The following is a 16089-nucleotide window of genomic DNA, read 5'->3' as shown; positions in this document are numbered from 1 at the left end:
AGAGGGACGCCTGGAGTGCTCTGCTTAGCCTGTTGCCCCCACGACCCGGCCTTGGATATGGGGACGAAAATGAATAGATGGATGGATATCACTAGACTGACTGGAATCCTGGGTGTGACTTTTTGGCACAGGACTTAACTGGTTTAATTTCTACTTATAGGATAGGGACAACTTTTTATCTTTACATAATTGAACATTTGAGCAGACAAAAATGAGATGCTGAGTTCCTCAGGGCTTCCATCTGGGTCCTTTTCTATTAAACATCTACATGCTTCAGTTGGCTCAAATGATGGAATCACAAACTATGTAACCTATGTATGTAATTATGCTGACAACACACAGATTTACATATCCATGACACCAGGGGACTATGGTCCAATACAAGCTTTGACTGAGACAATTAAATGTGCAGCAATTTTTCTTCAATTAAACTTAGACAAAACTGAGAACTGCTGTTGGAGCCAAGGAGGCATGATGTAAAGTTAGCGCTCAGCTTCACTTGGCAGTTGTAAAAGATCAAGCCAGAAATCTCAGTGTACTCATGGACTCACACCTGAATTTCAATAGCCACATTACATTTACACATTCACTCTGGCATCCTGTCTCTCAGAGAATTGATTTTAAAAAACTACTGTTGGTTAATAAAGCATTGAATGGTTTAGGGCCCAATACATTTCTGACGTTCTGCTACACTCGGAACCATTCAGACCTCTCAGGTCTTTTGGAACAGGTCTGCTTTGTGTCTGTTTGCCACTCACCTTTACTAAATCAAATATGAATTCTTACACTGCACTATAACTTTTTTCTTGTATTTGAAATCTGTTTTAGTAGTACTTTTATAATGTTATTCTTGTATCAATATTTTTGATGTTTCAAGTACTTTAAATTGCACTGTTTCCGCAATGTGCTACATAAGTAAACTTGCTTTACCTTTAATATATTTGCTAATATTACAATGTCTACCACGATACCATTTCGATTCAATTTGATTTAGGGGCCTGCGATCGATATGGGCCAATATTATCTGGTCATTTAACACAGTCGATTACAGAAGAAGTTGCCACCCTTTACTTTTGGCCAGAAAAGATAAAAACAGCATGTAGATAATTGGAAATAATTGAAAGTGGTTCATTCTGTATCAAAAAGCTTTCTGGAAATTTTTTTCTTGTTCGTCAGGTCATCTTGTTCGTTTGCAGAAAGATGAGGCCATTGTTTTTAAACATAACAGTATGTACTTCAATGTTGCTTACTGTAAAAACACTCTGACTGACTGCACCACCTCACACCCTTGGTGCTCGGGGCCCTAATAATAAACAGAGCGATTACAATAGGGTCCACGCACCCTTGGTGCTCAGGCCCTAACTATCAGGGATCACAACAAAACAACTGTCCTTTATAGGTTACGTTTTCCCCAAATACACAACATGCTAACTTTATTAGCATAAGCCTATGGCATTTTACATTGCATAAATTAGCTTAGAAGCTAGCTGACTTTTCCACGCTCATAACTTAACCAACTTACTATTATTTATGCTTTGTCTTGCTCACCGCTGGTTTAAGTCCCCGTATCTCCTGACAGAACAGGGTGGATTTTTTTTTCAGTCAACATTGTTGAAACAGAGCAGCTAATAAGAAGTCAGGGAAGTGGCCCAGCAGGCACTTCCTGTTTCCTCAGTACAACTTTTGTTACATATGACATGCTCTTTCTGTAGACTGTTTCAGTTTCTCCAAAAACGAAGCTCAAAAACAAGATGAACAATCAAACATTTACACTTTGCATCAATGTTACGCGACCATTGCTCACCCCTTGCCCTCAACCAACCTGACCTCAGACACAGGTAATTTGCGTGTAATATCACATGCTATAATAGAGTGCATCTGGTAATTTTATGTCTATCACTATTGTTATTTGATATGCTATTGTTACCGTTATGATGGGCTTCTCTCTCTCCCTCTCTCTTCCCCTCCTTCTTTCTCTCTATTCCTCTTTCCTCTTTGTCATTACTGTAATTCAACTGTTATTTAGGACATCTGTTGCATGTCTGTCCAGTCGCTCTTCCTGAGGTTTCTACCATTTTTTCCCCCTGTTACAGAGGTTTTTTGGGGGAGTTTTTTTCACAGACGATGTAAGGTCTAAGGACAGAGGGATGTCATATGCTGTAAAGCCCTCTTAGGCAAACTGTGTTTTGTGACTGTGGAAACTGTGTTCTCCATATTTCTGATAATGGTATTTGACTAGTTTCAATGCCATTTCAGCTTCATTGAGTAACACTGCAGGGGTGATTGTGTCCAAGTCTATAAAGTCTCTGTCCATCACTATAGATAAGTCATAGCTGAGAGATGTGTGTATTGACTCTATAGACCATAGTAATATCTAAATAATTCAGATGTTATTGTGTTGTTTTTAGTCATAAAAACAATATATGTATGTATGTGATTCATTGAAAGTCGACACAGAGCTTAGATGAAGTGTGAAATATAGTTAAGGGTCATCCACACATTCAGCCTATGTACCCAGAAACATAAACAAAAATCAACTGATTCATCAGCAGAACTACAAACTTTCTAAAAAGATGAGACGTGAAAGTCTCCGCAGTGATGTGTTCCGCCCACAGAACAGGGAGGTCTGGCTAAGCATCAACTCACCATAGGAGCTCCCCGTCGACCAATGATGTCTGGTCGAGGTCTGAGGCTGTGGCGATCCATGATGCAGGGGCAGGTGAATGTGAGCGGTGCCAAATAGAGAGCCAGAAGGATGACGATGTACAACAGCAAAACAACCATCTGGGAATCTGAAAGGATAGGGTAACTTTATTCATCTTAGGTCCAACAAGGGGCCTTCCTCAAATAAATCAAATGATTTTACTTTATAACACCTTGTAATACTGGTGAAAGCTTTAGCTTTATTCATGGTACAATCATTAACCCCTTTAGCACCATGTTGTGTTCCAAAGACAAAACATATCCTCAATTTCACAAGTGGGTATTCTGTGAAAGTAATCAATGAGATGCATTATAAGGTGATTGTATCATTGGAAAATCAAATAAGATCAATATTCCCCCTGCTTAATTTTCCGATAACACTCAGATCCACCGTGCAGTCCAACAGACATATATTTTTAAAAAATATCTTGAGTGAAAGTTATAAATCTTTAATAGGATATTCTGACATGTATACATATTTATACATATTTAGATACATGTATAACTTCTAATCTTTACTTTAAAAAGTGTATTTGTGCTTCCTATTATCCTCACTGTTGGCCATGCTTGTCAGAAACGGTGGCGTGGTTCTGATGACGATGCGAAACAAATAAGTCTGCGTATTTGGGTGGAGTTAGATGACAGCTGTCATAGATTCAGACATTGTAGAAAAATTATGTCCATTGGAATGGATGAGGAGACTAAATGGGTTAAAATGATCCTCTGGTCCTCATCACTCATTAAACAAAGAAATCTAAAGCTAAAATCTGTACCGTGGGTGATGATGGGAATCTTTACTTGAAATACAATTCAGCACTTACTTGATCTCTCTTGGCGGACCACATATCCAGCTACCAACCAGCTCAAAGCTGTGACAATTGCCAAGGCTCCGATGTGCAGGAACGGTGCTGTAGACTGGTGACAAAACAGACACAACTGGTGTTTATTGGTGCTAACTTATTAGAAAGAGTAGGCCGACAACAGATGAGAGACTGTCAACTATGAGGACTGTCACAGACAACTAATTCAACATGAAACTATGTGAATGTCATCATGAAAAATAGTAGTATGGTATGGAGAACAAAAAATGGCATAAGTATAAATAAATAAATAAAGTATAAATAAATTTAAGAGCAGAGGAGGAGGGGGGGACGTTTGGACGAGACGTCCACGTCCAAACGTCGCTCCCTCTTCCTCTGTCACCAAGCGGATTTGAAGTTAGTGGGCAGCTTCTTGGAGACCATCTAGCACCACGTCAACTTCTATGTCCCCATCAGCTGAGAATTGAGCTAAATCTTCGAGTAATCTCTCAAAACGAAACTGAAGATAGTCAGTAGGTTCGCTATTATCGAAACTGTCCGCTAATGCTCTTAAATCAGCAGCAATGGCCCTCACAAAACTATCCATTGCTGATAGCAAGCTAAAGGCTAACGTGAGAGCCAGCCAAATCAAGGCAGCACTAGTAGATCCGATCCAATCACATTGACTGACGTAGGTCTGCCCACCTAATTAGCATATTTACATTTCTGTGTGACACTGACACAGAAATAAATAAATGTATAAATAAATAAATAAATATGGAAATAAAGAAATAAATAAATGTGGAAATAAATAAATGTGGAAATAAATAAAAATAAATAAATGTAGAAATAAATAAATAAATAAATGTGGAAATAAATAAATAAATGTGGAAATAAATAAATAATGTAGAAATAAAAGAATAAATAAATATATGTAGAAATAAATAAATGTAAAAATACAGAAATAGCCTTTTTTATTACCAAAATGCCCTTGGTTTTTCATTTATTCGTGTATTTAATTATTTATTTTACATATATTTATTTATTTATTTATTTATACTTATGTCATTTTTTGTTCTCCATAGTATGGATGCATGATTCATCCATGGTCATAGTTTGTATTTTCAGAGGCCTCAGAGTCCTTCACTGTCCGCAGGCAGGCATGTGAGGAGGCTGCGATGTGATGATCACAGCTTTCTTAGTGTGTCACAAGAGGAATAGAGTAAATAAGTCCCTTCAAAAACAGATCTGAGTGCTGTATCAGGGGTTGATATGGTGGTTGCTCAGTACTATGTTGTTGGTAAAAAAGTATGTGCGGGAATTTTTCTTGGCTGGGAGCAGTGACTTCATGTCTTTTTGCTAAGCTATGCTAACTAGCTCTTACCTCACATTATTAAACTTCCAGTGTGAAGGATGTAAGGGGATATATTGGCAGAAATGGAATATAATATTCCTTACTATGTTTTCATTAGTTTAAACACCCCCACCCCCACCCCCCCACCCCCACCCAAAAAAAAAAAAAAACATACAGAATGGGTACCATGGATGTATTATAAGGGAGTCTGGATACAGCCGTGGGGGCGGGGCCTCATTCATTACTATGAGAGCTGCTCAGTGGCGCATGAAGCGCTATTTTACACTTTTTAGAAAAGTGTAAAATACCCGGATCTACTCGTCCATAGAGCATGCGTGGAAGTGATTAACCACAGCCAAACGCGGCCGAGTGTACCCGAGCACTGACTCCCACTCACTGGCTCGCTCACACAGATGACCCAAGAGCTCGAAGCGAAGAGAAATCAGATTAACAGAATCGGAACGTGTTGTGCCCATAAAAAGGTAATAAAAGGTGGTGCTTGTAATATTGCCCTGTGTTTTATTACACAGCTCAATTTTAAAACATACTACGTTCAGTACCTTTTAGTAACTGTCACTAGTGCTCTGTGCTGCTCACTGATAACCGGTAGTTTGAATACAGACCGTAGACTGTATGTACAGTCTCTGACACAGACACGGTAAGACGTCCATATTACAGCTTTACAGCCAACAGCGTATGGATGTGATGTAAAATGGTAAAAATTGTGAATTGTGATTAAAATTGATTAATTACAGCAAAAATATCCATTACTACGGCCGGTACGAAGCCTGTATTGTGTCAGAAACTCTTAGAACACTTAGAGTTACATGCGCGTTCACGTGGTAGAGTCCCGCGGGTCCGATGCGCATTCATTTTATGTCTGGAGAAACACCGAATTCCAAATCTTGATTCAGAAAATAGCGCATTTTACGTCTTTAGGACTTAATGTTTTTAATAATGGCTATAAAAAAATGCATTCTGAAAAGTCAACATGTCTCAAAAAAATTATCCAGTGATTTAAGGAGGTCTTTTTCCCAATGTTAACAAACGGTGGGAAAGTCTCTCTGGGCCAGTGTGCATCACGTGACGCTGTAGTTCCACTTTCGGCCACTATGTAAATTTTGCTTCAGAGGGTGGCGCACTTCCTGGGGGCTTGGTGGGTACTCATTTACAGAATCTGCCATGGTAAACTACAGTGTCCCAGATTGGACAAACTAAACACTGGCTACTCCCTACAGGCTTTGCACATCAGAGAATTTTCAGTTGATTGCAATTTGCATCCCCACAGTTCTGTTAAACAGTTGTGAGAGCTTTAGCAATCTCCTCTAGCTGCCAGCAACAGAGCAAAAAAGTAAGTAACAATGACAATTAAAATTGTGATATCATCCTGTTGATTACACCCTTAAGTGATGACATTTCCAGCTCTAAGAACCGTTTTTGTACTGTTGTTGTTGAAACGTAACCCCCATCCCACTTTAAATCCCTTTTTCAAAGGATTAACTGTTGCCCCCACCCCTAATTTCAATAAAGGAGGATCAATCAGTTCTTAGAGGCTTCACAATTCTCTCATAAACGGCTGTCTCAATACAGAAAAATCAAAAATTGGAAATTTAAACCCCATTTTTTGACAATATGATTGCTTGTACACATGTGCAGCAATGCATCGTGTCTATGATGAAAAGTTTAGTTGTTGCTAACTCAAATAACGCTCCAATCCCGAGTGTGTGTGTGTGTGTGTGTGTGTACACAATTAATGTACTATCAGATTTGGATACGAGCCCCTAACATGGTACCTAATTAGCCCAATAGGAGTTGCAAGGAAGTGTAACTTCCACTGGCCCTGCCTGTGAGTTTCTGCTTGGTGTCATGGATGTATGAAGAGAACTGTATGCAGCATTTGAGCTGGGGCCCTGTTCATCCCTATGGAAATTGCTCAGTCACACATGACATCAAGAAGTTAAACTTTCATGTTTAAAAGGACTTGTATTTCCAATGCCTCTGCATTGTTGAGTTCATAGAGAAGGCACACTGGACTTTTGCCGCCAGAGCAGCAGATTCACAAATATCTCTTTCATAATGTAAGTCTACAGTAAAAGTATTTTTGGGCCCAATGGCATCTCGTATCGAACCTGGAAGTTGTAATTTCAGTTTTGTCGCCACTATGATAAAGGCTTCAAAGTCCGATGCTGTTCCTGATGACTTGGTCGCCCAATAGACTTTACACTGTGATGATGCCACAGATTTTTATATCACTTTTCTCAGCACAAGTCTTACAGCAAAGTCTACAAATATAAAAACTACATGGTTTCAAAGTTCATGATAGAAAGAGTCATAATTGACTTTGCAGTTCAAGGGGTCCTGTACACAGCTTTACAGACATCTCTTGAATAATAATGGTATGAGGAAAATGCTTCTGGGCTCCTGGGCTGTAGGGTTTTTTTTTTCATAGCAATACTGGGAGTGGACACAGTGAAACTGCAAAAATAAAACATGCAAAAACAACAGCAAAAATAAAACATGCAGTAAGCTGATGGAACAGTCATTTCATTCTGACTCTTGACCAACCTGCAGTGACACCAGCAGGATGTCCCACTCATCTCCCCATATGTCATCAACAGAGACCACACCAGAGATGGTTGTGAGTAGCGTAGCCAGCACTCCAATCTACAGAGATAAGACGGATGAAGAGGAAGTTGGATTTTATTTCAAAAGTTAGTGTGAAGCTAACCCAGGAGAGAAATAAAGGATGTAGATCACAGCACCTTGTGAACCCAGTAGAGGTTGAGCTGCTGGCCCAAGGATATATGGAACAGTGCTAAAATCTGAGGAAGAAGCAGGATTCAGTCAGTTATGTCATAAATGAGCAATAAGCAAGTTAGCCAATGTCTAGGTATTTGTTAAAAGACTGTTACCATTAAAAATGTGATGTAGCTGAATCCCACAGTGGTGGATGTGAGGATGGGGATGGTCTCATCCCTCCACTCTCCAGAGCGGTTGTATACTGACCTGGAATGTGAACAGGTAAGGTTTAAAACTCACTCTTGTCAAAAAAGAGACCTTTGTCTCCACTATTTAGCTTGGTAAGAACCCACTATACAATGACATTAGTTTTCAAAACACACATGTTGGCAGATCAGCACCCTGCTGTTCACAAACTTATCTGGAGCTAGCTGCATATTGATATCCTTATTAAATATAGTGTTTACAAAAAGCTTTTCCCTTATAGTTGGATAATTGACTTACCAGTTGAACTCATTAAAATCATTTTGAGCCACCAGCCAAAAGTAGGCCCAAAAGACAAGCAGGAGAAAAGAACTGCACAAGATGACGAACCACGTACATTCCCACTGTAAAGGAAAACACAAGCAACAGTTTAGCTTAGCTTTTAGAGAGTCGGATGATTATCTCAGCACTCAGAGTTGGTGAACACCAAAACCAGAGCTTGAAGGAGAGTGAGTATCTGACTAGGATTTACTAGATGGGGTCTATAGAGTCCATGGTCTACTATGGAGTCTATGGTCTACAATGGAGACTTTTCACTGCACTAAGAGATCACTTTTCAGTCACATATTCCTGTGGATTTTCTCTCATTTAGCTCTTTTCTGTCTGCACAGTCATGGTGACTATCACTCCTCAAGATTATTGATGATTTCTTGTAATTCCTGTCAGTCTTGACAAAGACATGGTCATGGCAAATGTTTCTAAAAGCATATGTTTAAGTGTTATCACTTCAATATGTGTTCTTGTTAGCCTCTGTACAGTCTTCTGGCTTGACATGTGGAACAAAGGTACAGAGGAAAACTGGTGCACCACTCAAGGACTCTTCCCTTCAGTAGTTAACAGGATTAAAAGCTAATGCCATGTGAGGGGAGGTGTAAAGTATGATAGGCCAGTCATCAGATCCTGTTGAGCATTGATCAGCTTTTCACCACTGTGCCTGGACTCACCATTTCCAGCGGCTTATGTAAGGGGTTGGGAGATAATTCGATTTGTGAGCAGGTACAGAGCAAACGGCTGCACAGATGAACAAGTTGAGGCTATGCAGACACACTTGTGAAAGGCCTCAATTTTAGCTAGGAATGGAGAAGGCATTATTATGCATCCATGAATACCTGATGTAGCCAGCAACAACATGACAGTACCAGTACATGTGTCTGTTTTTCATTGGAATAGCTACCTGCAGGTCAGGTGACTGTAGGCACTGAGCCAGACTCACTTGCGTCATGTTTATGGACTCCAAAATTTTTTACAGAAACACAGGATTTTCCATTTACCTAAATTGCTAGCAAAGGATGGAAACTGGAGACAGCTGGACACCACTGTAAAAAATGATTGTTCAACATTTTTCTGGAAAAGTCATAACATTATTAAATTCCCTGATAAACCCTTGTTTTCCCAGAGACATGAACCTAGTTCTAAATGTATTGATTACTTGAGATTGCTTATTCTCCTCTATCTATATGCCTTCTCCAGAGACCCCTAAATAAGTGAAGACAACACAGAACATTTTCATCAAACTGATGCAAAAATCCTCTAAACTCAATAAAAGCAGCCCTGCTCATTGATTTTGCAGCACTAGCTTGAATGGCCTTCACATGTCCGAAAACTGGCCAGGAAGCATAAAGTTCATGTTCTTGAAATATTGTGCTTTCACCGTGACCTTTGACCACCAAAATGAAATCTGTTCATCCTTGAGACACCAAAATCTTATCAGCACATCCCTTAGTCCAAGTGAACGTTTGTGCCAAATTTGAAGAAATTCCCTCAAGATGCAAGGTCATGGTGACCTTGACCTTTGACCTATAACCACCAAGATCTAATAGGTTCATCCTTCAGTCCAAGTGAAGGTTTGTGCCAAATTTGAAGAAATTCCCTCAAGATGCAAGGTCATGGTGACCTTGACCTTTGACCTATAACCACCAAGATCTAATAGGTTCATCCTTCAGTCCAAGTGAAGGTTTGTGCCAAATTTGAAGATTTTTTTTGGGATGTAACATTCACAAGATTGAGACAAACGAGATCTCAGTTACCTTGTCCTTTGACCACCCAAATCTAATCAGTTTATCCTTTAGTCCAAGTGACTGTTTGAGCTAAATTGAAAGAAATTCCCTTCTCTGAGCTACCACCTTATCGTGGTGGAGGAGTATGCGTGTCCCAATGATCCTAGGAGCTCAATAGCTTGGGCTCTGGAAGCAGTCTTCTCTAGGTTGGACTATCTTCCACTCTGGAGTTGCCACTGGTGAGAGGCGCCGGGTTGGCTCCCCTCCCCCCGATCTGAACCCAAGTGGTGTTTTGTTATTGGACTTCTGTGCTTGCCAGAGATTGTCCATAATAAACACCATGTTCAAGCATAAGGGTGTGTGCACTTGGCATCAGGACACCCTAGGCCGCAGTTCGATGATCGACTTTGTAGTTGTGTCGTTGGACTTGCGGCAGCATGTCTTTGGACACTCGGGTGAAGAGAGGGGTGGAGCTCTCAACCGATCACTACCTGGTGGTGAGTTGGCTCTGATGGTGGGGGAGGTCGCCGGTCAGACCTGGCAGACCCAAACGCATTGAGAAGGTCTGATGGGAACGTCTGGCAGAGTCTCCCGTCAGAAGGTGCTCCCACCTCCGGGAGAACTTCAACCATGTCCCGGGGGAGGCGTGGGACACTGAGTCCGAGTGGGCCATGTTCCGTGCCTCCGTTATTGAGTCAGCCGATTGGGGCTGTGGCCGTAAGGTGGTCGGTGCCTGTCGTGGCGGCAACACCCGAACCCGTTGGTGGACACCGGTGGTGAGGGATGCCGTCAAGCTGAAGAAGGAGTCCTACCAGGCCTTCTTGACCTGTGGGATTCCTGAAGTGGCAGACAGGTACTGGTAGGCCAAGCAGAGTGCAGCTATGGCAGTCACCGAGGTGAAAACCCAGGCATGGGAGGAGTTCAGTGAGGCCATGGAGAACAAATTTCGGACAGTTTCGAAGAGATTCTGGACCACCATCCGGCATCTCAGGAGGGGGAAGCAGTGCTCTGTCAACACTGTGTATGGTGGGGATGGTGCGCTGCTGACCTCAATTAGGGATGTTGTGGATCGGTGGAGGGAATATTTTGAAGACCTCCTCAATCCCACTGACATGCCTTCCAGTGAGGTAGCAGGGCCTGGGGACTCAGGAGTGGGCTCTGGGAAGAGCAATGCGGTTTTCGTCCAGGTCGTGGAACTGTGGACCAGCTCTGGACCCTTGGCAGGATCCTTGAGGTTGCATGGGAGTTTGCCCAACCAGTCGATGTGCTTTGTGGACTTGGAGAAGGCATTCAACCGTGTCCCTGTGAGGGGGGTTCTCCGGGAGTATGGGTTATGGCGTCCATTCTCTGTACAACCGGTGCCGGAGCTTGGTCCACATTGCCAGCAGTAAGTCGAACTTGTTTCCAGTGAAGGTTGGACTCCATCAGGGCTGCCTTTTGTCACCAATTCTGTTCATAACTTTTATGGACAGAATTTCTAGGCGCAGCAAAGGGCGTTGAGAGTGTCCGGTTTGGTGACCTCAGGACTGGGTCGCTGCTTTTTGCAGATGATGTGGTCCTGTTAGCTTCATCAGGCCGTGACCTTCAGCTCTCGATGGATCGGTTCGCAGCCGAGTGTGAGGCCAGCCGGAAAAGGGTGGAGTACCCTCTCCAGATCGGGGAGGAGATCCTGCCCCAAGTGGAGGAGTTTAAGTACCTCGGGGTCTTGTTCACGAGTGAGGGACGGATGGAGCGGGAGATCGACAGGCGGATTGGTGCAGTGTCTGCAGTAATGCGGACTCTGCACCGATCTGCTGTGGTGAAGAGGGAGCTGAGCCGAAAGGCAAAGCTCTCGATTTACCGGTCGATCTTCGTTCCAACCCTCAAATATGGTCACGAGCTTTGGGTAGTGACCAAAAGAACAAGATTGCGGGTACAAGCGGCCGAAATGAGCTCCACCGATGGGTGGCTGGGCTCTCCCTTAGAGATAGGGTAAGAAGCTCGGTCATCCGGGAGGAGCTCGGAGTAAAGCCGCTGCTCCTCCATGTTGAGAACAGCCAGATGAGGTGGCTCAGGCATCTAATTAGGATGCCTCCCGGACACCTCCCTGGTGAGGTGTGCAGGGCACGTCCCAATGGTAGGAGGCCCCAGGGAAGACCCAGGACACACTGGAGAGACTATGTCTCCCAGCTGGCCTGGGAACGCCTCGGGATCCCCCGGGAAGAGCTAGACGAAGTGGCCAGGCAGAGGGAAGTCTGGGCTTCCCTGCTTAGGTTGCTCCCCCCGTGACCTGACCCCGGATAAGCGGTAGACAATGGATGGATGGATGGATGGATGGATGAAAGAAATTCTCTCAAGGTGTTCTTGAGATATCATGTTCACAAGAATGGGAGGGATTGATGGACGGACCTACGTACAAAGCGATGCATAACTGAAAACATAAAAAAGCTCTTTGACACTTCCAGCATCTTGATGAACTCTTGTCATGGTGAAAAACCTTTTTTTTTTTTTTTAATAAACAGCCTTTTATTTTTGCTGCTAGTTGAGACCAAAAGATTTTAAATTGTGTTATTTCTGATGTTTATCTGTACAATAAGAGGCATGCTGCCTAAGGAAAAACCAAAGGGGCAGAAAACTAATAAGCACGGACTGTTTTCACTGTTCTCAAGCTTTAATTATTCACTCAAATCAAAGATGTGTACACACTCTCTCTTAGCATACAGATTAAGTTTTATACTTTGTTATTCATACAGTGGTATATGAAACAGAGAGAAATGGACCCTTTCATTTTTAGTGTAAGTAAACTTTGCAGCATTATTCAGCCCCCTTCCTGAGACACTAGCATGACCTCAGGATTCCTCACTTCTTCTAGTTTCTTATGATACCAGCATCATCATTCAGCTTTAAAACGCAGCTGTTACAGTCTCTTAAAGACAGGAATGTTGGCCAGAGAAGGGAAACTGACTGATACAAAGGACACATGTGTTCTAAAAATAAAAAAAAAAAATTAAAAAAGAAAGAAAAAGAAAACCAAAATTTGCAGTCATGTTGTCCCCCATCATCAATGCCCCTTGTGGAAATCAGAAAAATAGCATTAGATTTAAATGACTAAATGTGGTCAAAAATAGAAAAAACTATTGTTTTGAAACCAGGGCTCTAGACTAAAAACCTGATATAATAGATGTCACAACTTATGCCGTAATGGCCCTGGGATCAAATTTGTGGTTTTAATGGAGATATTTTTGTCCTTCAGAGTCTGAGAGTGTGTTTTCTTGCCACACAGTTATTGATAGATTTATTAAGAGCTGAGGTTTAACTTCAGAAAACTCACACCCTTGTCAAACTTTATGCCATATGCATTGACATCACCAAAATTATTGAAAAAAAAATATAAATAGAAAAATAAAAATAAAAAATGTCCTCAGAGGATGCATAAGGGTTAAGCAATTGCACTGTAAATGATGTGGCTTTAGTGCCTATAATTAACTTAATAACCACTGGTCTGCAATCGTGCCTACTGCAGCTCCGACAGCTGAAGTGTAATAAGCAGTTGAAAGTGACACTCTGTCTTTGTCTATTGTCTGTTTGTGTTTCTGTGTAATGACTGACTCTCTTTAGGGCTGCAGCAAGGGCTCGGACACAGTGCTCTGGCTCTTTCTACCTAGGTGCAGGGGCTTGATTTGGGTGGTTGAATATACAAAAATGGGAGATATGCAATTTGGCTTTCTTTCTAAAATAAAATGGGTTATGTAGTGAAGGATGTTTTCCATTCTCAAAGTAAGATATTGTAAAAAGTATTGTACTGTTACTAAAACAGTAAAACTATAACCAGCTTTAATCAAAGATGGAAGATTTGATCATCAGTCTGCAACAATTTAGAACAAGCATGTCATTATTATCATGATATCCAGAATAAATGATCAGTCTTACCCTGGAGCTGTCGTCTTGGGAGCGCTGGTAGCGTTTCCAGCGGCAACCATAGATCCCAGTGACAAAGGACACAAAGACCTGTTTCTCATAGACCTGTAAGGGTTGGTGTTTCACCATGCTCCTTCAGCCTCAACACACAACCAGTCCATGAACATCCCACACAGGACTGGGAACCTGAAGGAGAACGAAGTGTTACTAAACAGAACAAGCTATCAAATCATTAACTCAGTCCGTGTACATACAATGACATGTTCACTGACACACCATGTTACGTCATGTAGCGGAGGTCCATTTTTACATTTTGCAGATGTTTTTACATAACATGGTGAATATGTTGTTAGATCTGAGCCTTGTTTGGAGTGACAACACCTGAGAGAAGAAGTCAACACCAGTGTTGGGGGTAACGAGTTACAAAGTAACGAATTACTGTAACGATATTACTTTTTGGGGTAACGAAGTAAAGTAACGCATTACTCTAAAAATATCGGTAACTACACTACTTTACTAGACTACAGGAACGCGCTTTCCTGCGTTACCTAGGCCATGTTTGCCTGTGCTGTGTCTGTCTAAGTGGCGCAGGAATTATGTGCGTGCTGCGGCTGCTGTCTGTGTGCGTGCGCGACGCGTGCTGCATAGAGAGGGGCGAGTGACGTTGCTGCCGGTACGAACAGGAGAGAGGGAAATGGAGACGGAGACTGGGGGGTTCGGCCAGTGGCGATATTCCCACTACTTTCAGTTTATAGCTCGAAAGGACAAAAATATTCGAGTGAAATGCCCAGGCGACAGGCTCCTTTCAACTGCTGTCCTGTATCTACTCGGTAAATTAAGAAATGGGAAAGTAAAGTAATAAGTAGTGAAGTTACTTTTCAAATGCAGTAACTAGTAAAGTAATTTCATTACAATTTACAGAAGTAACTAGTAATAAGTAACTAATTACTTTTTTTGAGTAACTTCCCCAACACTGGTCAACACACTCTTTAATAGTGAGTCATGTCTGGGACAGACATAATTAGATACTTATCAGTCACTGAGGCAACCTTTAGGGTCAAAGCACCTATCTGTGTGAAAAGGAACCAGTAATATGAAGTTAATGTGTTGGTGCCTCAGGACAGTTCCAGTTCTGCCTATATAACAAGAGAACATGACTGAAGCAAACACTGAGGTTGCGGTTGGACTGCCAATAGCAGTGTGTCATAAAATGAGGCCTTCTTGTTCATCAATCATCGATGAGACAGCTGCTTTGGAATGACAAAGATGACTGCAGAGGGCCTGGTGCGGATATTTCACATGCCCACCTCTGATCCTCATACTACCAATGTAAACAGACCCATGTGGTGCAGTGTAACCTCCATCATGATGGTGGTTCATTGCCTGGCTGAACAGAAGAATGACAATAACGTTTTGGAGACAAAGAAGCATTCTAAACCCCTGAACAGAAAACATAGTAAAGCTGGAAACGTAATTGAAATAAAATCTTCGTGATAGGCATGTCCTGATTGGATCTGAGGGATTGGTATTGGGCCCGATTAATGCATAATTTTATTGATCAGGATCTGTTATTTTGAGCATGCACCCTGAATGAGAGTTTGTTTACGTCCGCTGTCACAAAGGTATGGTACACAGACCATATTCAGGTTTTGTTGTAATGCTGCTACTCCCATAGGTAGAATTGTTTTGGGGTTTTTTTCATGTTCAACTGAAGCTGTTGCACTGCTTTAAGTAGAACTGAAATTTCTGTTGTTCATTTTTAGTGAACTATTTTCCTACAATGCTGTAATAAGCTGAATTGTGAGCGATTTTTATTTATTGTGACTGGGAATCTTAAAGTTCATCTATGACAAGACTTTGATTACATCATTCATTCATAGTGTTCTGTACTTAAATTACAGTGCTGCACAGAGTGGATTTGAGAGCAATTTCTAAAGGCACATAAGATTTTTTACTTTGTTATTTTGTTGAAAAAACACATACTGCACTAAGTGGAAATGAGAGCAATTTCTAAAGACTTCTTAGTGTATTTGCTTTATAAATAAAAATAAAAGTCCCTTTGGGAACTTTGTGGATGCAGACAGTTGTTCTTGTATTGCATTGCAGAGCTATTAACTCATTGAGTACCAGTCCTGTTTTATAATGGAAAGTGGCTTGTGCCAGCTTTTCTGGCCATTTTGAGTCATCTTTCAAGACCCACAGAATATTTTGTACAAAGACTCTGAAAACACAAATAGCTTAAATGAAAGAAGAAACTCTCTTTTTCGTCATGGAAAAAACATTTGTCTGCAACTTGTTCCATTCTTGATTTATCTGAAGTTGAATAGAGGCTAGT

The 16089-nt window shown here is 41.5% G+C and overlaps 1 protein-coding gene across 1 annotated transcript in view; it reads right to left on the bottom strand.

Annotated features, from left to right (window-relative positions):
- The window catches only part of gdpd5a (glycerophosphodiester phosphodiesterase domain containing 5a), a 32941-nt gene extending 19058 nt beyond the window's left edge, over positions 1 to 13883 (bottom strand). The window contains exons 1-7 of the mRNA XM_042499816.1: positions 13767 to 13883; positions 8101 to 8204; positions 7770 to 7863; positions 7620 to 7679; positions 7423 to 7521; positions 3525 to 3618; positions 2647 to 2792 (exon numbers count right to left, since the gene is read on the bottom strand). Of these exons, the coding sequence (XP_042355750.1) occupies positions 2647 to 2792; positions 3525 to 3618; positions 7423 to 7521; positions 7620 to 7679; positions 7770 to 7863; positions 8101 to 8204; positions 13767 to 13883 (714 nt within the window). The remainder of the gene's footprint in view (positions 1 to 2646; positions 2793 to 3524; positions 3619 to 7422; positions 7522 to 7619; positions 7680 to 7769; positions 7864 to 8100; positions 8205 to 13766) is intronic.
- Between the last annotated feature and the right edge of the window lie 2206 nt (positions 13884 to 16089).

The sequence above is a fragment of the Plectropomus leopardus genome, chromosome 13, assembly GCF_008729295.1.
Source record: "Plectropomus leopardus isolate mb chromosome 13, YSFRI_Pleo_2.0, whole genome shotgun sequence".
Lineage (NCBI taxonomy): Eukaryota > Metazoa > Chordata > Actinopteri > Perciformes > Serranidae > Plectropomus > Plectropomus leopardus.
This window is presented reverse-complemented; position numbering and strand designations above follow the sequence as displayed.